Source organism: Syngnathoides biaculeatus, chromosome 17 (assembly GCF_019802595.1).
Source record: "Syngnathoides biaculeatus isolate LvHL_M chromosome 17, ASM1980259v1, whole genome shotgun sequence".
In the NCBI taxonomy this organism is placed as follows: Eukaryota; Metazoa; Chordata; class Actinopteri; order Syngnathiformes; family Syngnathidae; genus Syngnathoides; species Syngnathoides biaculeatus.
In genome coordinates, this window is record NC_084656.1 from 4,706,473 (window position 1) to 4,730,114 (window position 23,642).

At 45.2% G+C, this 23,642-nt stretch overlaps 1 protein-coding gene across 2 annotated transcripts in view; it reads left to right on the forward strand.

The window, feature by feature from the left end:
• The first annotated feature begins 2,756 nt into the window (after nt 1–2,756).
• c17h18orf54 (chromosome 17 C18orf54 homolog) overlaps nt 2,757–23,642 on the forward strand; it is a 35,742-nt gene continuing 14,856 nt past the window's right edge. For both annotated transcript variants that reach the window (XR_009792362.1, XM_061802092.1), the window contains exons 1-10: nt 2,757–3,320; nt 3,713–3,858; nt 11,640–11,796; nt 13,707–13,874; nt 14,027–14,123; nt 14,193–14,256; nt 14,338–14,536; nt 18,070–18,152; nt 18,417–18,525; nt 18,616–18,708. Coding sequence is in view for 1 of the 2 variants with exons in the window: in XM_061802092.1 (XP_061658076.1) it covers nt 3,724–3,858; nt 11,640–11,796; nt 13,707–13,874; nt 14,027–14,123; nt 14,193–14,256; nt 14,338–14,536; nt 18,070–18,152; nt 18,417–18,525; nt 18,616–18,708 (1,105 nt within the window). In the remaining variant the exon portion in view is untranslated. The remainder of the gene's footprint in view (nt 3,321–3,712; nt 3,859–11,639; nt 11,797–13,706; nt 13,875–14,026; nt 14,124–14,192; nt 14,257–14,337; nt 14,537–18,069; nt 18,153–18,416; nt 18,526–18,615; nt 18,709–23,642) is intronic.

The window sequence follows — 23,642 nt, forward strand, 5'->3', positions numbered from 1 at the left end:
CAGTCGCTAAGTCCGAGTTTGCCAACATGGAGCGTCTGGGCATCGTCCGCCGCTCGGATAGCCCGTGGGCCTTGCCACTACACATCGTCCCTAAACCGAGTGGTGGGTGGCGACCGTGTGGTGACTACCGCCGCCTTAACGACGCCACTACGCCCGACCGCTACCCTGTTCCACACATTCAGGACTTCTCAGCCCACCTGGCAGGCAAAATCTTGTTCTCCAAGGTCGACCTGGTGCGCGGGTATCACCAGGTTCCCGTGCACCCCTCAGACGTTCCCAAGACAGCTGTAATCACTCCGTTTGGACTGTTCGAGTTTCTGAGGATGCCGTTTGGTCTTAAAAACGCGGCACAATCTTTCCAGCGTTTAATGGATTCTGTGCTCAGGGACTTGCCATTTGTGTTCGTCTATTTGGATGACATCCTCGTCGCCAGCTCCTCGGAGGATGAACATCTGATGCACCTCCGCGACCTCTTCGCAAGACTTGAGCAGCATGGCCTGATCATCAACCCGGCAAAGTGTGTTTTCGGGGTGCCCTCTATCCAGTTCCTCGGGCACCTCATAGACAAGAACGGCGCCGGCCCCCTTCCGGCAAAGGTGGACGCCGTCTCCGCTTTTCCCCGACCTCGCTCGGCTCGGGGCCTCCGGGAGTTCCTGGGGATGGTGACTTTCTACCACCGGTTCATCCGCCGGGCGGCCCACATCATGCGCCCGCTCTATGAGGCTCTTAAAGACAAGGCCCCCAACCGGGACGTTGAATGGACGGCCGAGAGGATGGAAGCCTTCGAGGCTACGAAGGCCGCACTGAGTCGTGCCGCTATGCTGGCTCACCCGACCCACGGGGCCCCTGTCGCTCTCACTACCGATGCATCGGACTACGCTGTTGGAGCCGTATTCGAACAGTGGGTCGGCGGCGCCTGGCAACCGCTTGCCTTTTTCAGCCGTCAGCTGGTCCCCAGGGAGCGCAAATACAGCACGTTCGATAGAGAGCTCCTCGGCCTCTGGCTGGCGATCCGCCACTTCCGCTCCCTATTGGAAGGCCGTGAGTTCACGGCATATGTGGACCATAAACCCCTCACTTTCGCCATGTCCAAGGTGGCCGAGCCGTGGTCCGCCCGCCAGCAACGCCAACTGTCGTTCATCTCTGAGTACACTACGGACATCCAACACATCGCCGGCAAATCCAATGTGGTCGCGGACTGCCTCTCCAGGGCGATCGTCGGCACTGTGCATCTGGGTCTCGACTACTCCCGCATGAGCGCAGACCAGGCCTCGGACCACGGGGTGCAGGCCCTCAAGACTTCTGACACGGGTTTGCGCCTGGAGGAAGTCGCGGTTGGTGACTCGGGCGTCAGGTTGCTGTGCGACCTCTCGGCTGACCAGCCTCGGCCGCTGGTCCCTGCAAACTGGCGAAGAGCTGTTTTCAAGGCGGTCCACAACCTCTCCACCCCGGAAGGAAACCGTCCGTGAGGCTGGTGGCCCAGAAGTTCGTGTGGCGCGGTCTCAAGAAAGATGTGCAGGCCTGGGTCGACTCGTGCGTGGCCTGTCAGCGGGCTAAGGTGCATCGCCACACAAAAGCCCCCTTGGAGCCCTTTGCTGTCCCCGAGAGGAGGTTTGACCACGTCAACGTTGACTTGGTAGGTCCACTTCCTCCCTCGCACGGATTCACCTACTTGCTCACCATGGTGGACAGGACGACCCGCTGGCCCGAAGCCGTTCCCCTCTCCTCGACAACGTCGTCAGACGTGGCCCGGGCGTTCATCGGCACGTGGGTTGCACGCTTCGGGACACCGTGCGACCTTTCTTCAGATCGTGGCCCTCAGTTTACCTCTGAACTCTGGAACGCAGTCGCTGAGAGTTTGGGGGTCAAGCTGCACCGCACTACCGCCTATCACCCCCAGGCGAACGGTCTTTCCGAGCGGTTCCACCGCTCCATGAAAGCAGCCCTGCGTGCCGGCTTGACGGACGGCAACTGGTTGGATAAGCTCCCGTGGGTCATGCTCGGCCTCAGGTGCGCCCCCAAGGAGGACCTGTTGTCCTCATCCGCCGAATCGTCTACGGCCAGCCACTGCGGGTCCCCGGCGAATTCATCCCGGACGCCACAGCGCCCTGGTCCGCAGCCAGGCAACGGTCCTCCCTGCTGGAGGCCGCAAAAGGGTTTGCGCCGGTTCCCACGTCGCAACATGGCACCCCAGCTGCCCGGCTGCCCCGTCACCTGCGCTCTGCGGATTTTGTGTTTGTTCGTCATGACGCCCACCGTGGACCTCTCCGCCCCCCATACGACGGGCCGTTCAGGGTCCTGGAGCACGGGGATAAGAGCCTGCTCGTGGACATTGGCGGCAGACCCGAGACTGTTTCCGTGGACAGGGTCAAACCCGCGCACCTGGACATTGCCCAGCCTTTGGGGTTGGCCCTCCCCCCGCGTCGGGGTCGTCCCCCTTTGCCCTGTGCCCCTGCGCCCGCCGGGGTACCCTTGACCCCGCCTGAGCCCTTGTCCCGTGACTCAATGGACAGTGCGGCCCCGCCCCCATCGGCCCCTACAGTGCACACTCGCCGGGGTCGGGTCATCATCCCTCCACGGCACAAGGATTTTGACTATGGGTGAATTCTGGGGGGCTTGTGTGGTGTTTACATAATTCACCCGCGGGACCTCGAGTTGGGGTGCGGGGTTCCGCACGGACTGTTTTTGTTGTTGTGCTTCCGGAGGAAAGGTTAACAGAGTTCCCGCCGTTATGCGAGTAGTTTGGTGATGTCGAACAATAAAGCAAGTTCTGTTTCTGTGTCCGACACTCCGCCTCCGACTCCTTTTCTCCGGCGCTACAGTAGCACTAATTCGGTTTGCAAACAGCTGTTACGCGTGAAATAGAAGAAAAAGATGTAACCAATGGAGCACACAAAGCCGAGGCATGTGCATAGTTATTGATTTGGATAAAGAAAATAAAGATAACACATTATACGACTCTGGAAGACGGAATAGCGTTCCACAGTTTTTTTTTTTTACTTGTTCTTTTTCAAACCTTAACTATTTATAGAACACGCTTTAGCAATTATAGTAAACTTAACCTGATAACAGTCGGTTGAGAAATTAACAATTTACGCCTTAATTTCAAAACCCGTGCATCGCTTTTGAGGGGAAACTCGCCCCTGTCAATATGGCCGGTAGATAGACACTTCATATTCCTTGACGTGTCTACGAAACCCGGGACCCTTGAATATTCGCCTCGGCGCAACAGGAAGTAAGGTTTTTTTCTTTTTGTCCTTTTCATCGTTTTCTGCTCGTAGTGCTTAAAAAGTGAGAGGATATCCCGGACATGGTTTAACGTAAGTTTTGTCCTTCTAACAGCAACAATATAAAATGTTGCTAATTTTGAAATTACGATGATGTGCGTGTTTTGCCACTCCTCTGGTATTCGCTAAACCATTCACTAAATCATTTTAAAATCAGCTCCTCTAAATCTTGGTTATTTGTCAAAACGCAAAGCACAGTAAATGATTTTCTAATCTTCAATTAAAATAAAACCCTGACACGCATCTCCTCTGATTTTGAATGTTTGCTAACTTTAGTTTAATCGAAATGCAAGCAGGAGTGCGGTGACTTAAAAAAAAATCTTTTGAGGATATCAAAACCCACATTGAGCATTTTACACGGTAAAGAGCAGAAATTGTACTTTTGTCTTAATAATTTGTAAATTATGAACTTGGAACTTCAAAGTTTTTTGTCAGCATGTACTCCACCAGCCCTGTGAGTGACTTCGTATCTCCGGAGTCAACAGTGACTACGCTTTTGTCAAGCTCTGGAGACTTTAGGACCAACCTGTTATCACAAGAGTTCAACTCAACTTTCAGATACAGAGATAAGGTAGATTCACTTTTTGTAGTTATGGAGTACATAAGCATGATTCATGAATCAAACCAATCCTTTTCATAAAATAACAGCCAAGCTATAAAAAAAAAATCACCAACATGTGTCATGACTCGGAATCGATGATTTATGCGTGCAAAAGGACAATTATTGAAACAATAGGTGACTGTGAACACAAGTGGGAATTTAATTAGAAATAGCAGTGACCAGAGTAGAGGATCAAAAGATACCCAAATGAATGGACTGCAACCAAAATAATAACAATAATAAAACAATAATGCATTACCCTTACGTATAAAGTAGAATGGACTCTATTTACACATCACTTCCCTGTTTGGTGTTAGGTGTCACATTAACTTCTGGTTGTCATGCAAACATCTGGTGACAACATGGGAAATTTGTTGAGTCTCAAAACTGATTTGACACTGTACAAAGTAGCAGACCACAGTGTTGACTGGAGAAGCCAGCTATCTCTTTGCCTTTGAAAAGTAAAAACTTTTTTGATGGCATTTCAACTTTGAAAAAGCATTTGCGATGGACTATTGACAATATCTATTACCCACCCCCAGGTTATCACATAGTTAACAACCAAAGTTATTTTTCAATCTGATGACGCCCCAGTAGTTTGTTATGCCATCTGCGAAGAAATGCTTTTAGTAATGCTGTGCATGAGGTCCACTGGCTCATTAACACGCTTCAGTTTAAGAGCTCTTAGTGCCATGAGGCACATTAGGCCGGAATTACAGTTTCTGTTATCCATAGTTTTTTTACTGGAGTGTGCCTTAGCACATGGTATTGCTAGGTGGGCTCCCATCCAAGTACTAACCAGGACTGGCCCTGCTTTGGTTCCGAAATCAGACAAGATTTAGGATTCCCAGGGCAATATGGGACTTTTTAAACAAGTGCAAGTCAGTTTATAGGTTTAATAGGATATTTTGAAATACAATACTGCATTGTTTACCTTTGTGGCCTAAAAAAAAACAAGGACAGAAAAGAACAGAACACGTCTAACCAACTTCCAAAAAGTGGGCTTGAAATGCCACAACTTCACCTCCGTCTCCAATTACAGAACAAGGTCACAGCAAACCAATACAGACATCCAAGCAAGAGTATTTCATCAAGAGTACTGTCTTCTGGCAGACACGACGCACAGTTTAAATATTTAACATGGCAAGAACCCCACAGAACGACTGGTCACTGTAATAACAGCCATGTGGAGAGGGTTCGTTACATACAGTCATCTGTCTGAGTGGCAGGCCAGCTTGCTTAGTACTGTTTGGTCAGTCACATTGGAAAAGAGGGCCACCAGTCATAGAGGAACTGTTGGATGTGACAGCAAATCTCAGATGAGTACCAAGATGCTCAAATTTGCATACACAAGTACTTAAGTGACACAGATGGAAAGCAAGAAAAATACAATTTGCTGAGTTTTGGTCTTGGACACTAAAGGGTTTTCTTACTGATCCATATGTTGTCACTGTGTCTGGTGTCAACTTACTCGGCGAGCACATAAACATTTTTGGGGATAGGTCCTCAAGTCAAAACAAAGGGCCCCCATTGCTGAAATTATGTTTCAAATCAAGAATAAAACAGTACAATATATTTTGCGCACAGCACGGTGGAGCAGCTGTGTAGCGTTGGCCTCACAGTTCTGAGGTTCAGGGTTCAATCCCGGCCCCACCTTTGTGGTGTTTGCATGTTCTCCCTGTGCCTGTGTGTTTTTTTTGGGGCACTCCGGTTTCCTCCCACATCCCCAAAACATACAACATTAATGGGACACTCTAAATTGCCCCTAGGTGTGATTGTTAGTGTGACTCTGTGTGTCCTCTTATTGCCTGCAGTTCAAGCTGTACCCTGCCTTCTGGCCGTTGACAGTTTGAATCGGCTCCAGGATTCCCGTGACCCTTGTGAGGATGAACAGTTCAGAAAATGGATGGATGAATATATTTCTTGTCAAATAAGGGAGCTCAAATTATCACATTGAATAAGTAAATGAATAATAGGCAGAAATAATCGGAAAACTATTCCAATTAAAAGATGAACTAAAGTCAAGATGTCAAAACTTTGTTTTATATTTTAAAAGTGGATGGCTCTATCAATTGCTCTTTACTTAAATCCATCCATTTTCTGAGCTGCTTATCCTCACGAAGGTCACGGGAGTGCTGGAGCCAATCCCAGATGTCATCGGGCAGGAAGCATGGTTCACCCTGAACTATTTGCCAGCCAATCGCAGGGCACATGTAGACAGACAACAGTCGCACTCACAATCACACCTATGGGGAAATTTGAGTCTCCAATGAATGCATGTTTTTGTGATGTGGGAGGAAACTGGAATGCCCGGAGAAAACCCACGCCGGCACGGGAAGAACATGCAAACTCCACACAGGCTAGGCTGGGATTTGAACCCCAGTCCTTGGAACTGTAAGGCCAACGTTCTACAGCTGCCCTGTTTACTTAAATTTACAATGTGTATTTAGTCTGCGACAAAACATTATCACCAAAACTTGCTTATTGGGACTTCCAATTTTGGGGTATTTTCAAGGTCACGAGAGTTTGACTCTGACAATATTATATACAGTATCTTAGCCACTCCCTGCATGCTTTATTGATGAAGAAAACCAATAGAGTTATTTATTTATTGACAAAGAAAAGGAATTGTTAGTTAATATTTAGCAATGACAAGCTACATAGTCAAGTTCATTTCATTGCAAAAGCCATCATCACACCAAGCCTGTTTCCATCCAGACCTATTCAATCGAGAGTGCACACTAAAACAGAATCTGATCCGACCAAATCAAGTTGGACGGCACTCTTAGTGCCAGCAGTGGCGCAAAGCATGCTGGCAGGAGGTAAATAGCGTTTGAAGTGCATGTTTTACGTCAATTATGTGAGTCATTCTTATATTTCTTTTACCATTATTTAGTTATGCTACTCTGTTTGCTGTGGGGTGATAATTTTAGTTTCAATGTGACACTGTAAGTGTGTACAACATCGTCAGTAATAACCTGACTGGCAGTGTGTGGGGCAATGTAGGATTTTGCTTACAGATGTGAGATGCAATTGTCCGTCAGTGCCTCATGAGCGCCATCATTGGGTAGCTTACATACATGCCAAAATAGCATGCATGCTAACTACTAATACTGCATCCATTACTTTCAGATTTTCATTATTCGCAGGGGTGCAAGGAACGTAACCCTTGCGAATAATGGGGGAACACTGTTAGCAAAAAAAAAAAAAAAACCTCTTCTAAATCTTAGTTATTTGACAAATCCCAAAGCCCAGTTATTAATTACACTTCACAAGACAAAACGCTTGAAACTAGATGGTACAGACAGTGCAAGTAAACTGCATTGTTTCAAGTCTATAGTATTCCCTTGTTATTCGCGGCGGTTACGTTCCTTACCCCCCAGGAACAATGAAAATCCCCAAATGTTGGATGCAGTATTAAAGTACCTGTGTTTGATATAGAGTATACAATTTTTGTGACGACAAGAGGCACTGAAAAGTCTCAAATTTTCTCCAAAATGGAGAGCTCACCTTAAGTACATAACAAGTTTCATAATCTGTAAATTTTGTGTGACTAGAGTCCCTAGACCAACTAAGTACACCTGAATACACCAGTTTCATTGTTAGCATGCATGCTAGTATATTTTATAATTTAAGATATCATATGGCGCTCACAAGGCAGCGAGGAACAATTGCAATTTTATATTTGTAAGCAGAAGACACTCACATTGGCCCATACACTGACAGTGTAGGCAAGTCATTATTACCATGCTGTTCACACTCACAGTGTCACATCGAAACTAAAATTATTACCACAGCAGACAGAAAAGCACAACTAGCAAGTAATAAAACAAATAAAAATATGACTGAAGAAATAATTGATAGAAAACATGCATTTTAAACACAATTTACATCATCCCAGCATGCTTTGTGGCATTTAGGACCCCCTGAAGGCGCCCCGTCTATTTAGGAGAGAATTTAAGACTTCTAAGTGCACCTTATAGTTGTGAAAATATGGTACATTATGAAAAAAAATAACCTTTTTGAGAACCAAATCCGTGAATATGCGGGGCTGCGAACAGTGAATTGAGAATGGACAAGGGCACACTGTATTGTTAATGATGATTATTATCCTGTATGGTTTCTCAATGTTCTTGATCTCCACACTAGATTTTAATCCAAAATCATAGTACAACAAATGGCCATAAATTCAAACAGTGAAGTGGGTGTGTAGTGGAAAAAAATTAGCACCAAGCAACAAGCTCTGATGCTGATTTCAGAACCAGACTAAAAAAGTTACATGCATCTCTGCATATAATCCTTGAACGTTTATATTGTTCGGTGTACTTTGCTGATACTGCAGGAATTCTGTAGTTTATATTTCTCCGCATAGTTGCAATTTTACCTGGTAAATGTGTGCCACTTCTGTTGTGTGGATCCTTTGTTGAGTGTGTTGTTCCTCCTGTGCGCCCCTTGACTGCTTAGGGGCAGTGTGGTACATGCCTGTAGTAAACACCTACTTTAAACAAAGAAAGTGTCAGGTTCACCAATCAGACATTCATTAAAAAGGACAAAAAAGGAGGCAAAGACACCAGTTCAAGTCTTCCGAGGAGAGAGGAGAAGAACTGTCTCGTACAATTCACCACTGCACTCTCTGATTATCCTCTCCTCAGCACCTCTATTTATTTAGTTTTGAGATGCCCCTTATTTACATGGATGTTACAAAAAGGAGACGACAAGCAAAACAGTTTGAAACAAGGTGTACATGTTTGTTCATGTGCGTGTGCATGTGTGGAAGATTGCTGAATACATGTGTGGTCATCATTTCTTTAACAGGCAGCAGTTCTAACAGTTCTGATGATTAGATGTTTTTGTTCTTGCTATCTCCTGCTAGGAGGCTGCCACGTTATCTAGGGCTGAGCAAAGCATTTCTTTATTGGAAGCAAATGTATGATAATTATGATTATTCCTACAGAAAGTTAAGGTTGAACTTCATTAGTAAAACTCATTTTTACTGAGTACGAAAAATCAAGACCCCAGTGTATTTTGATTGATTATCTGTCTGGTTATGATCCTACAGCATTTGTGTGTGAATGTTTGTTGTTCAAAGGTAGATGACTATCGCGACTAAGCAAATATTTGTGAACCCGTCACTGTCGTTTTACATTGTGTGTACATTGTGTGTTAGCATTAAGGGGAACATATTTTGCCAAACCAATGTTTTTTAGTACTGTATTTGGGATGTAATGTTTCTATGGTGCCTCAGTAAACGTGAAATATAAATTAAATAAAATTTCACTTTATCGTCGTGGAGGCGTTTGTCTGTCCGAATGATCCTAGGAACTAAGTTGTCTGGGGCTTCACGTCCCTGGCAGGGTCACACATGGCAAACAGGTCCTAGGTGAGGACCAGACAAGGCACACCTTTAAGACCCTTATAACAAATACTGGAGCCCTCCTCTGGAGCCAGGCCTGGAGGTGGGGCTAGAAGCTGAGCGCCTGGTGGCCGGTCCTGGACCCATGGGGTAACGAAAGGATAACTTGGGCCACCCTTCCCATGAGCTCACCACCTGTGGGAAGGGCTGTAGAGGTCAGGTGCACTGTGAGCAGGGCGGTGGTGAAGGTGGGGAGTTTGGTGATATGATCCTGTCTACAGACACTGGCTCTCTTCTTGGGACATGGAATGTCACCTCTCTGAGAGATAAGGAGGGCTGGTGTGTGAGCTTGAGAAGTTCCAACTACATATGGTGTGGCTCACCTCTACACACGACTTGCACTCTGATAACAGTCCTCTTGAGAGGTGTTAGACTCGTTTGCACTCTCGAGTTGCCCATGTTGTCAGGCCCCAAGCATGTGTTCGTATACTTATTGCCCTCTGGCTTGGTACATGTATGTTGATGTTCCGGTGTATGAGAGTGTATCGTTCCTCTGCCTTCGGGTCAGGGAACGGGTCCTGACTGTAGTTTGCACCAATGCACCATACAGCAATTACACACCCTTTTTGGAGTCCTTGGAGGGGGTGCTGGAGAGCGTTCCCACTAGGGAGTCCATCGTTCTGCTGGGGGACTTCAATCCTCACGTGGGCAATGACAGTGAGACCTTGAAAGGTGCGATTGGGAGGAATACTGCCCCGATCAGAACCCGAGTGGTGTTCTGATATTGAACTTCTGTGGTCACCATGGATTGTCTATAATGAACACTGTGTTCAAATGAGGATTTCCACACAAATAGTTAGCACCAGGACACCTTAATAGTGTATTGTTATTGGACTGCTGTGCTTAAAATGGATTGTCTATAACAAACTCCATGTTAAAGCATAAAGGTGTCAACATGTGCACTTGGCACCAGGACACCCTGGGTTGCTGTTCGATGATCGACTTTGTGATCATGTCATTGGACTTGCGGCCGCTTGGCTTGGATATCCGGGTGAGGAGAGGGGTGAAGCTGTTAACCGATCATCACCAGGTGGTGAGTTGGCTCCGATGGTGGGGGACAATGGCTGTCTGACCTGGCAGGCCCAAATGTATTGTGAGGGTCTACTGGAACGCCTGTCAGAATCCCCTATCAGAAGGGGTTTCAACTCCCACCGCGAACAGAACTTCACCCACTTCTCAGAAGACAGGGGTTACATTGAGTGTGTGTGAACTGTGTTCCGTACCTATGTATATTGAGGCAGTCGACTGGAGGTGTAGCCGTATTCCCTGTCCTGGCAGCAATCCCCCAAATCGTTGGTGGACATAAGCGGTGAGGGATGCCATCAAACTAAAGGAGTCCCTTTGGGCCTTTTTGGCCGGTAGGACTCCTGGGGCAGCTGATAGGTACTGGGTGGCCAAGCTCAATGCAGCTTTTGTGGTCGCTGAGGCAAAAACCCGGGCACAGGAGGAGTTTGGTGAGAGCATGGAGAACAATTTCCAGACAGCTTAGAGGAAATTCTGGTCCACCATCTGGCATCTCAGGAGGAAGCAATGCACCATCAACACTGTGTATAGTGGAGTTGAGGCACTGTTGACTTGATTATGGACGTTGTGAATCGATGGGGCGAATCCTTTGAAGACCTCCCCAATTCAAAGGCCCAAAACACACTGCCAAGGAAACGCTCAATTGGTTTCAGAGGAAAAAAAACCTCCTAGTATGGCCCAGCCCATTACCTCACTTGAATGAAATTATAAATCTTTGGAAAGAAGTGAAAGAAGAATCCCATTTCAAGCTTTCAAGACTGTTTGTGTGGAGCAATCCATGCGAATAGTTTCTCCATGGGAGAGAGATCTTGAAACTGTCATTGCAAATTAAGGCTTTTGTACAAAGTATTAAAATAAATACCATCAATGCTTTTCCCTCTTGTCACATTAATTGAAAATTTCACATCAAAAGTACCTTGGGAACTATATTTAGTGAGAGAAATGGTGTCGTGTGAAATATTTATTCAAGCCCCTGTATATGCAGTAATATAAGGCCATAAACCATTTAAATGGTTTTGCAGTCGCAATGGCCCCCTGAGAGAAACTGTAACTAGACCGTGGCCCGTGACAAAAATTAGTTTTTGACATCCTTGTGCTAGAATTTATCTCAACTGACTTTGGACGGGAGGCGGTGTATGGCTTGGACTGGTTTCCAACCAATGGGTTGCAAAAGCAAACCAATTGCTCTCATGACTTAAACATTGATGGTTCAAAATATTAAGGTATATATTATGGAAGGTACTTATTCTTGGGACTCCTAAATGTGAATTAGTTATTGTTTATTTATTAATTGATACATTTTCGATTTCCAAAGATATATGAGTCAGCCTCGGCAGCTTTGGATGCCTACATTGCAGACTTTGACACAGGTCTGCACACTGAGTCACCAGGAACCCTGAGTCTGCCTCTGCCACAAATTCCATTGTCCACACCAAGAAGACCAAGAATGAGCACACGAAGAAACAAATATGGTAGGTAATCTGTTGTCTACTTGATTCTTACACGAGGCATAGTGCTGTGAAAAGGTATTTGCATCTGCCCACTGGGTCACTGTGACAAACCAGAAATTTGGGAAAGGTGAGTTAAATTTCACAAGCCACACCCAAACCTGCTTACCACCATACTTGTTCATTCAAGAAATCACTTCAGTTGAATTTGTCAGAGAACGTAAAGGAGGCTATAAGATCTCAAGAACCAATGCCTCATGCCACAATCCAAAGAAATTCAAGAAGAAATGAGGAAAAAAAAGTGATTAAAATCCATCAGTGTGGAACAGGTTACAATGCCTTTTCCAAGGCTTTGGGCTACAGCGAACCACTATTAGAGCCATTATCCACAAATACAGACAACTGAGAACAGTGGCAAACCTTCCCAGTAGTATACCCCCAACTAAAATTACTTCGAGTGCAAGGACGACTCCTCGACGAGGTCACAAAACAACATCGAAAGACATGCAGGCCTCATTGGGCTCAAGCTAAGATTAGTGTTTATGACTCTCCCATAAGAAAGACACTGGCTAAAAATGGTATCCATGGGAGAGTTCCCAGGCAAAAAACTCACTTGTCTGCAAAGAGGCTCATCTCACATTTTCCACAAAAGCATCTTGATGATCCTCAAGATTTTTGGAGAAACATTATATGTACTGAAGAGTCCATAAATTTGACTTTTTGGAAGGTGTGTGGCCCGTTACATCTGGCATAAAAATGGAACCGAATTTGATAAAAAGAAAATTATTCCAACTGTGAAGCATGGTGGTGGCAGTGTAATGGTCTGAGGCTGCTCTGGTACCTTCGGACCAGGACAACCTGCTGTGATTGATGGAACAATTAATTCTGCTGTGGATTAGGTTAAGCAACTAGTTTTTTCGAGAGGGTCAGAAAGGTTGGGATTTTTATGTGCCCTAATGAATTGAATTGTCATTCGAAAACTGTTTTGTATTTCCTTGGGTTGTCTCTAAGTGATACTAAAATTTGAAACCTTTGTGTGTGATAATATGCAAAAAAACCCAAAACAAATCAGAGGGGTCAAACACTTTTTCACAACACTGTATGTGGGGGAAAAAAAAATAAATCAGGATGTGGGCGAATACCTTTTCACGGCACTGTACGTCACTAAAACAAAGTCAAACTGGCCAACACAACTCCATGTCTAGAGTCTACATGATGACTATACCAAAAAATAACACCTGGACTATTCGATTAGAAACCAAATTCCTTTTGAGTGTGTACACGTTGCTTGCAAAATATGGAATTGACTGGGAAATGTGAATGACGGTAATTTAATTAATGTGCATTTAGTCAGTGATACTCAGCAGTGGTCACCTTGCCAGACAGTTCTTGAAAAATAATGCCTACTTGAAACTGGTCTGTGGTGAAAAAAAGTTTGGGGACCACTGATATACAGTTTTTCTGTTACCTACAGTAAATGGATCCAATATGTGATTTAGTGAAATTGAGTACTTTGAATATTTGCGTCATGATTAAAAGTAAACTATAGTGTAATTTGATATGGAGGCGGCAGCACGGTGCCCTAACTCTGTCTCAGGCCTTCCTGTGTTGTTGTTGTTGTTGTTCTTACCATGCTTACGTTGGCTTTCTCCAGGCACCCCAACTTTCCCCACACATTCCATAAAATGCATGTCAGGTTCACTGAAGACTCTAAATTGCCCATAGGTGTGAATCTTAATGTGAATTGTTGTTGACAGTATCAATTTTTGCTGTACTATTGACTGTGTATCAGTCCAGGCTGTATCTCTTCTCGCCCAAAGTCAGCAGGGATAGGCTCCAGCTCATCTGCAACCCTAACTGAGCAACGACAGGATTGAAAATAAATCACTGGACTGATATTTCTGGCCAATAACGTGTTGCGTTTCTGCTTGCAGCTCTCAAGGAATGTTTAACTGACAGCGAGTTGGATTTCCTGACCCTCCCTGTCAGTTCCCTCCGTCACCGTGATAACTATGACAGACATTCAATGACAACTGATGAACTGCTGTCCATCCCCCGTGATGGTTCCATGCCTGTCACCCACACAACTGCCTTTATCCAAGGTTTTTAAATATAAACGTTGCGAAAACAACTCTTGTTTTTCTGGAACACCAACCTAAATTATTGACTGTGACCACAGTAATTCTATTAGGGTTAGGAGTATTATTTAGAAGTCCAACATTATTGTGTTCCTCTTGTTTGTTTGTATGTTCAGGTTGCCTGTCTAAGTCTCTACCTTCATCCAAGCCAAGGTGCACTGAAAGGAATAACATATCCCACTTAAATTTAAGCAGGAACTGCAGCCAATCCAGGTTAAGCTCTCACCCTTTTTACATTATGTGTATCATTTGGGATGGTCATGGATCTTTGTTATCCACTAGGTGTAATCAAGATCCTGAAGTTTCCACTTTGAAACAAGATGTCCCCTTTGTCAGATGCTTAACAGTAATTACTATTCACTGTTATCTTTGAGTCATCATCTATTTTGCGACCATACTCTGACTTGAGCTCATCTTCATCTGTTAGTGTGCACACAGAGCAGTGAGGTCAGAGCAGGTATTGCCCGTTCCTCCCGTCTGTGGCCCGTCTTCATTGCCCTATTTACCACGCAGGGTCACTAGGAACAAGGCAGACATGGGGCACACTGGAATCAGTAATGTGTCTGCCTGGATCCAAGACTGTGAGCCATTACCCCCACCAGAGGTCTACTTCTCTGACAGGCTTGGTACAGCATCATTCACTCTCTATAATTCAAACCTTTTTTTCATTCTTTTTTTTTTTTTTGGGGTATGACCTGGCTTAATAGAACTTTCCAGTTACTTTTGTGCTTTGAGAAGTTGGTATAAATGCTCATCATCCCTTAATGTTGATTCAGCACTAGCCTCCTTTACATTCCTGCAACTAAAAATCCAGAACATTTCAGTTGTCTACTTTTTGTGCCAGAATGCTTTTCTCATCCATCCATCCATCCATCCATCCACCCACCCACCCACCCACCCACCCATCCATCCATCCATCCATCCATCCATCCATCCATCCATCCATCCATCCATACATCCATCCATCTTTTACCGCTTATTGGGGGTCAGGTTGCGAAGGCAGTAGCGTGAGCAGGGACGCCCAACTTCCCTTTACCTTGCCATCTCATCCAGCTCTTCCGAGGGGATCCTGAGGTGTTCCCAGGCCAGCCGGGAGTCAACGTCTGTCCAGCATTTCCTGGGTTGTCCCCTGCTTCTCATACCAAGGTGACATGCCCGGAACACCTCACCAGAGAGACATCTGGGAGTCATCTGAATCAGATTGTGCAGCCATCTGGCTCCTCTAGCGGAGGAGCAGGGGCTCTACTCTGAGCTCCTCCCAGATGACCAAGTTTCTCACCTTATATATAACGGGGAGCCCGGACACCCTGCGGCGGAAACTCATTCCGGCTACTTGTATCCGGGAGCTCGTGACCATTGGTGAGAATAGGTGCATAAATCGACTGGTAAATGAGAGATTCACCTTTCAACTTAGCTCCTTCTTTACCACAACGGACCAATGCAAAATCTATATCACTGAAGACGGTGCACCGATCCGCCTTTCGATCCCGCGTTCCCTTCTTCTCTCAGTTGTGAAGGAGACCCCAACATACTTGAACTCCTCCACTTGGGGCAGAATCTCATCCCAACATAGAGAAGGCATACCTCCTTTTTCTGTATCAGGACCATGGTCTCAGATTTGGAGGTGCTGATTCTCCTCCCAGCCACTTTACACTCCGCTGCGAACTGCTCCAGTCAGAGTTGGAGATCACAAATATATGAAGCCAACAGAACCACATCATCTGGAAAAAGCAGATGATGGTAGCGTTAGTGGAGTCCAACCCTCACTGAAACGAGTCAGACTTATTGCCAGCAATGCGGACCAAACTCTGACACAGGTTGTACAGTGATCGAACAGTCTGTGTCAGGGGTTTTGATACCCTATACTCCTGACTTCACAAGGGACATGGTCAAACGGCTTCTCCAAGTCTACAAAACACATGTTGACTGGTTGGGCAAACTCCTATGCACCCTTGAGGACCCTGCTGAGGGTGTAGTGTGGTCCACTGTTCCACGGCCAGGACCAAAACCACACTGCTCCTTCTGAATCTGGGCTTCGACTTCCTGACAGACCCTCCTCTCCATCACCCCTGAAAAGTCCTTACCGTGGAGGATGAGGAGTGTGATGCCCCTGTACTTGGAACACACCCCCTGGTTCCCCTTCTTAAAAAGGGGGACCACCACCCCAGTCTCCCAATCCAGAAGCACTGTACCTGTCGTCCGTACGATGTTGCAAAGGCGTGTAAACGAGGACAGCCCCACAACGTCCAGTGCCTTTAGTAACTCCAGGTGAATATCAACGACCCCCGGCCCTGTCACCAAGAAGCTTTTTAGCCACCTTGGTGACCTCAACCCTGGAAAGCCTGCCTCAGAGAACTCAGATTCTTCTTCCTGATGAGAAGGTTTGTTGGTGGAATTGAGATCTCCCCACGGATTATCAATGTCCTGAGTCGAGGTCACTAGCGCTCCATCCTCACTATACACAGCGTTGATGGTGTACTGCTTCCCCTTCCCGAGACTCTCGATATGAATCAAAATTTCTTCAAAGCCATCTGAAAGTCTTTCTCCATGGCCTCACCAAACTCTTTCCATGTCTGAGTTTTTGAGCATTCCGCTTTGCCAACTCATACCCATCAGCTGCCTTGGGAGTCCCACAGGCCAAAAAGGCCCAATAGAACCCATTCTTCAGCTTGATGGCATTCCTCACTGTTGGTGTCCACCAATGTGTTCAGGGATTCCCCCCTTAACAGTCACCGACCACCGTACGGTCACATCTCCTGTCTGCCGCCTCAGCAATGGAGGTGCAGAACATCTTTCACTCAGACTCAATGTCCCGTGCCTTCACCAGAACATGAGCAAAGTTCTATTGAAAGTGGGAGTGTAAACTCCTCCTAACGGGATTCTGTCATCTCTTTCCACCAGACCCTCACAATACTTTTGGGCCTGCCAGGCCGGACCGGCCTTTTCCCCACCACCAGGTGGTGATGAGTTTACAGCTCCGCTCCTCTCTTCACTCGACTGTGCAAGACATGCAGCCCCAAGTCCGGTGACACAAGCACAAAGTCGATCATCGATTTGCGACCTCAGTTGTCCTGGTGCCAAGTGCATGTGTAGACACCCTTATACTTGAACATGGTGTTCGTTATGGACAATCCGTGCTGAGTACAAAAGTCCCACACCACAACACTGGTTAGGTTCTGATTGGTGGGGGACTGTTTCTCCCAATCACCCCGTTGCAGGTCTCACTGTCATTTCTCACGTGAGCATTGAAGCACAACAATGGAGTCCCCAGCAGGAGCGCTTTCTTGCATTCTCTCTCAGGACTGCAAAAAGGGTGGGTATTGCTGTTTAATGCATAGGCGCAAACCACAGTCAGGACCCGTCCCCTCACTTGAAGGCAAAGGGAGGGTACCCTCTTGTCCATCGGTTTAACCCAAACTTAGAGGCGCCGAGCCAGGCAATAAGTATACCCACACCTGCTCGACGCCTTTCACTGTGCGCAACTCCAGAGTGGAATAGAGTCCAAGACCTCTCCGGAGGTACTGGTAAAAGAGCCCAAGCGGTGTGTGGAAGTCAGTCCGACGACATCTAGTCGGAACCTCTTGACCTCACATAACAGCTCAAACTCCTTTGCTGCCAGAGAGGTGAGGTTCCACGTCCCTAGAGCCAGTTTCTGTAGAGGGGGACTGGATCGCCAAGATCCCTGCCTTCGGCCATCGCCCAGCTTGCACTCCACCCGAGCCTTATGGCCCCTCCTACAGGTGGTGAGCCCATATGAAGGGGTACCCAGGTTACCCTTTTGGGCTATCCCCAGCTGGACCCCATCCGTGTAGGCTGGAATTACACATTGGCTTCGAGCTCCACTTCCAGGCTATGTCATCATAGGGGTCTTGTTGTCGCTTTTTGTCTGATCCTTCACCTAGGATCTGTTTGTCATGGGTGACCCTAGCAGGGGTGTGAGGCGCACCGACAACTTATCTCCTAGGATTATTGGGACACACAAACCCTTCCACCGCGAAAAGGTGACGGGTTTCAGTAGGGGCTTTTCTCTCCAGGATACAATATTAGTTGTACAGTGACTATTAATTAGTTCGTAGTCTATTAACTAAAACTAACAAACAAACTAAAAGTATTTCTAAGTTTGTTGTTTTTGTTAGCTTTTTGTTCTTTTCTACTGAAGGTGTTGTCCCATCAGAGGGACCAAGAAGCAGACCACCATCTTTAGTAGACACAAAAAATGATGCTGGCATGGCACCTAATCAGGTATAAGATGAAAATGCCTTTTCTTGATCAATTTATAACTATTCAAGAATGAATTTTCTCTGAATGCTCAGGGTTTTAAGTCATGTTTGTGTATCGGCAATGACAGGAATTATTTCTACTATTTTGGGCCACTTTCCATGTGTGATCAGTTTAAGAAATCTGAAAAGAAAATAATTTTAAATCAAGGTTAGAGTTTCAGAAATTAAACAAAAAATGCAAATGGGTCAGGTGTCTATGTTTTTTTTTTTTTTTTTGAAAAATCAGGTTGACACCCAACAGAATCTGAAAGACCTGACACTCCACTTTGCTGAACAGATATCTCTGATTGCCTCAGACAGAAAGAGCTCAGACTTCTCAGAATTTCTTTCAAAAGGTAAATATTAGAATGTGCCTTAGTGAAGTTTAAAGGAGACACTGTGTTGGCCCCTGTTTATGTTCTGATGGGGGGAATTTTTTTTGTCAGATAATCGGCTGGAGTCACTGATCCAAAAAGCAGATCAAGTGCTGAACTCTCTATCTCAGAGTTTTAGAGGAGCAGAAACTCTTTCAGATTCGGGTAAGATTAGTGTACGGTAGGGTTACATGATTATGGGCAAAATATTATTTGATTGTTTTGATCAATATTGTAATCACAATCATTAATCTCAGTTATTCCGCATGTTGGGGAAAAAAATTGTTTTTATTGCACTTACCTTGCAACAAACAATGTAACAATTGTCAGTTCAAAAAATCTTTAAACAAGAATAATTTATAGGTAATTAAATCAATTAAATTTATGCAAAAATTTTACTTGACAACTGAATAACTATCCTATTACAAAGGGCAATCATGTATTTCACCTTAATGAAAGCAAATAAAAAAAAAATATAAGGCAATATCATTGGGCTGCAAACACAAATTTTTCATTTGAAAATTCCCATCGTTAGCATAGTGACTTGTCAATGGTGGTACTTCTCCATTGTTCTCCATTCATCAGTCTTGTTCGGTCACAAACTGCAAAGAACGAAGCAGTTGTGATTTCCCACTCTCTTTACTTCCTTTGTTTTTTCATTGCATTCAGTCCAACCGAAAAGTTGAAGTTAAGGCATCCGCTACGGCGATTGTAAGTTGTGTCTTACTACGACAGCCACCTCTTTGTTGATTAATTGAGACGGCCGACTTCAAAAGAAAAGATTCTTATATTACTACATTGGGCATCAATGCAATTTTAGACTTTAATTTTGAAGTTAACACCTGAGGTGGTTCTCGAGCCAAATGAAACCTTAAAGGTCAAGTGTCATCCCTATAAACATTCTAAAATATATATTGTAATGAAAAATACATATAACATTTTTCACTTCAATGTCTATACAAAAAAAAAAAATATGAGCGGAGAGCGTGTCATCCATGCGCAAAGTTGCAGAAGTGTCATTCTACGACATCCAAGTGGTCGCCATATTGCTGCATCCTCTGTCCGTGACGTCACCCGGACATTCGACAATGAAAACAGGCGCTGCACCCTACTATGGGAGACAAGCACGCCCCTTCTGATCTCACAGCATCTCACAACCGAGTAAAGAGACCGGGCAATATTACCCTATTGTTTCGAGCCATATTCAGATGATAAGTGATCACGACCAAACCGCCTCCCCGTCCGATCCACTCCCGTGGCAGAGATGAGCCATCGCGGCTCATCGATGCCGGCCAGTGTGGCTCATTTTCGGGGCCGAATTAGCTTATCACGGAGCTGAGCCAGGGTGCTTTAGGACGTTGTTCATAGCCGACGCAGTACGCGATGAACAACACCGTCGAGCCAGGGCGCTTTACTACGTTGTCGTCACACGCGGCTGAGGGCTAAATTGTGACAGCGGTCTTCAGAGCACCCGCCGTCTGTGAGCCCGACCCGCAGCCTTCGTCGAAGCCGTGACCGGCTGACGCAGCGCCTCGGCCAGTGCGGCTCATTTTCGGCGCCGGTGTGCTTATCACGGAGCCGAGCCGGGCTGCTTTAGGGCATTGCTTATAGCCGCTGCCGACCGCAATGAACAACACCGTTGAGCCGGGCTGCTTTAGGGCATTGCTCATAGCCGCTGACGACCGCGATGAACAACACCGTCGAGCCGGGGTGCTTTACGGTGTTGCCGTCGCATGGGGCTGAGTGCGGCATTGTCCGCAGAATTCTTCCTTCGCTGGCGAGGCGACGCAGCAGCCTTCGCCGGTGAGCCTGACGCCGTCCGACACTCACATCAACACATTTAGCACGCCTGTCATACGTACGCGGAACCTTTGTTTGTTATATGAGAAACTTTTTTTTTTAGTAGTTGTATACACACCTACCTATCATTTGGAACCCACGAATCTCTCGTCCTCTGCACCTGTGCAATAAATTTTTCACGACACACCGGGTCTCTTGCAAACTTATCAAGGGTAAATCCATCCTCCCGAGCGTTCAAGCAATGTCCAGCAATGCAACGAGCTGGCATTTTAGCTAACAAGAAGGAACAATGAGCTACTTTCCCCCAGGTAAAACTAATAGAAAAAAACAAGTCCACTTGGGGGCGCTTCTGTCCTTCCTGCTCCTTCTTAAAACAAACCCCTCGAGAGGATTTTCATGGCGTGAGCTACAAAAAGCCATATAGGTCAAAACCCTGTTTTGTGGTAAAAAACGCGGGGGCCCATATTGGCTGCCGTTTTTTCATTAATAACATACTAAAAATCATCCATTTCATGACAGTGGCTCTTTAAAGCTCAACTGACATCCATATATACATTTTAAAATAGATGTTGTTTTAAAAACTACATATAATATTTACTTCAATGTCTATACGAAAAAAAATGAGCGGAGAGCGTGTCATTCAAAGTTGCGAAAGTCTCACTTGACATCTCAGTGGCAGCCATATTGCCTGCAACGTCATTTGCAGCTGTCACACTGGGACAGTCGCCATTGAGAAGACGCTGTGCCACCCGCTATGGCAGATTTTCAGATTTTTCTGAAGCCCCTTCTGAGACTGAAGCTCTTTTTTGAAGAAGAGAATATCTCAGAAACAAGTGAAGTGACTGGGGCCATATACCTTATCATTTTGACCCATATTAGACGATATGCAGATCACTTCTAACTGACAACAGACTCCCCAACAGATGGACAAGGAGGACAAGGAACCCGACCAAATATTCAAAATGGCTTGTGTATGTAGCGTACTCAGGATGACCAATGCCGGGTGAAGTAGCTACTTCAGGGGTGCCCAGACACTTGTGGGGGCGGGGGTGGGTTGGTGGTGGAGGGCTCTTTTCTCCTCCCCACCAGTGGTGTGATAGCACGGGCCAGCCAGCCCCCCAGCCCAACCCACCTCCGCGTCGGGTGAAACGGTGGATAACTGCGGTGACCAGCGATATGACGACTATCTTTAGAGAAGGATTACATCATCGGACACGGACGGATCTTTTTATTCAACCTGCTGCTATCGGCCAAGTACACGGATACTACCGATACGACGCATATCTTTTGCTATGTTCTGAGAGAAGGATTACGTTGCCGGATGCCAACGGAGCTTTTTATTCATCCTGCTGCTATCGGAAAAGTACACAGACACTACCGATATAACGCAAATCTTTTGTTACGTTCTGAAAGAAAGATTATGTAGTCAGACGCGGATGGAACGTTTTATTATTGCTGCTTTCGGAGAAGTTGTTCGAGATTAGTGACTGTACATATAGTTAGCTAGTTAGCTCGTGTTACACGTTACTAAACTGTCTTTGTACTTCTACTTTATTGTTTTGTGTTGTATTCTATTTTGTGTGTGTGTGTGTGTCTGTGTGTGTGATTAAATTAATCGCAATACAAGTGCTTTGTTATATGTTTCCGGTTTGACCAAGGAGATTTATTCTAAATTCACACGTAACATATGCTATAAACTGTGAGATAAATTAGTCCCCCACAACTATTATTTTTTTAAATAGCTCTATACACACCTACTTGTCTTTTAGAACCTACAAAGCTCTCGTCCTTTGCACCTGTGCAATCTATTTTTCACGACAAACTGGGTGTTTTAGAAAGGTGTGAAGAGCGAATCCATCCTCCCGAGTGTTCGAGCAAAATCCAGCAATACGATGGCTGGCGTGGCATTTTGGCTAACACGATGAAAAAAATAAGTAATTTTTCGCCGGTACAATAGGTATAAACCAATATAAGCACTCGACTCCGCTACTGGAAAAAAAATGTTACTTCGTGGTTCATCTCCAACACAAATGCCTCAAGACGTTTTTCATGCCGGGAGATGCAAAAATCCATATACGGCAACATCCTGACATTTGGTTAAAAAAAAAAAAAATGGATGGGTCCATTCTGGCTGACTTTTTTTAAAATCAAAAACATACTAAAAATTATGCTTTACGTGTCAGTTGACCTTTAACAATGCTTTAACCATCCCCCTGGTGGCTGGCTACCTTGGTTGTGGGCACTGCTACAATTGAAGCACTTTTCATATGTGGCAGTGCCCGCATTTTAAATGTAAAAAAAAATACCCCACGATCAGGCTCATTTAATTGTGGCAGCCAAAATCACTTTAATGAATAAAATTAAATTGTGCAGTTCTAGTGTACACTGTAACATTCTTTTAGTTCTCATTATCTGGACTTTCTTTTAGAAGCAAGTCATCAAACTGTTATTGTTACGTTTAATGTTTACTGATTTTCATAAGTATATATACTTTCATGAAATTATTTTACATGATTATTGTTCTTTGGGAAGAGGTCGAGCAGTGGTGTTGATAAAAACATGGAGGCTGGTGATAAGTGCACATATCTATATAAATTTTCCCATGTGATTTTTGTCAAATAGTAACTTTCTAACTGTCAGGTTCACCAATCAGACATTCATTAAACAGGAAAAAAAAGGAAGCAAAGACACCAGTTCAAGTCTCACGAGGAGAATTCGTACAATTCACCACTGCACTCTCTGATTATCTTCTCCTCAGCACCTCTATTTATTTAGTTTTAAGACGTCCCTTATTTACATGGATGTTACAAAAAGGAGACGACAAGCAAAACAGTTTGAAACAAGGTGTACGTGTTTGTTCATGTGCGTGTGCATGTGTGGAAGATTGCTTAATACATGTGTGGTCATTTCTTTAACAGGCAGCAGTTCTAACAGTTCTGATGATTAGATGTTTTTGTTCTTGCTATCTCCTGCTAGGAGGCTGCCACGTTATCTAGAGCAGAGCAAAGCATTTCTTTATTAGAAGCAGATGTATGATAATTATGATCACAATTCTTCCTACATTTCCCCCCTGTTCATCCTACATTTGCTACCACATTTTCTAGAGCAGAGCAAAGCATTCTTCATTGCAGGCAGAGCATTAACTGAATTGGAGCAGAACAAAGCATTTCTTCATTGCAGTCAGAAGCAGTTACTTAATATTATTTACAATTATTTCTACATTATCCTCCTGTTTATCCTACATTTGCTCAAATCCTTACATCATCTAATAGATCACCCTTTCGGCTTATACTCAGAGG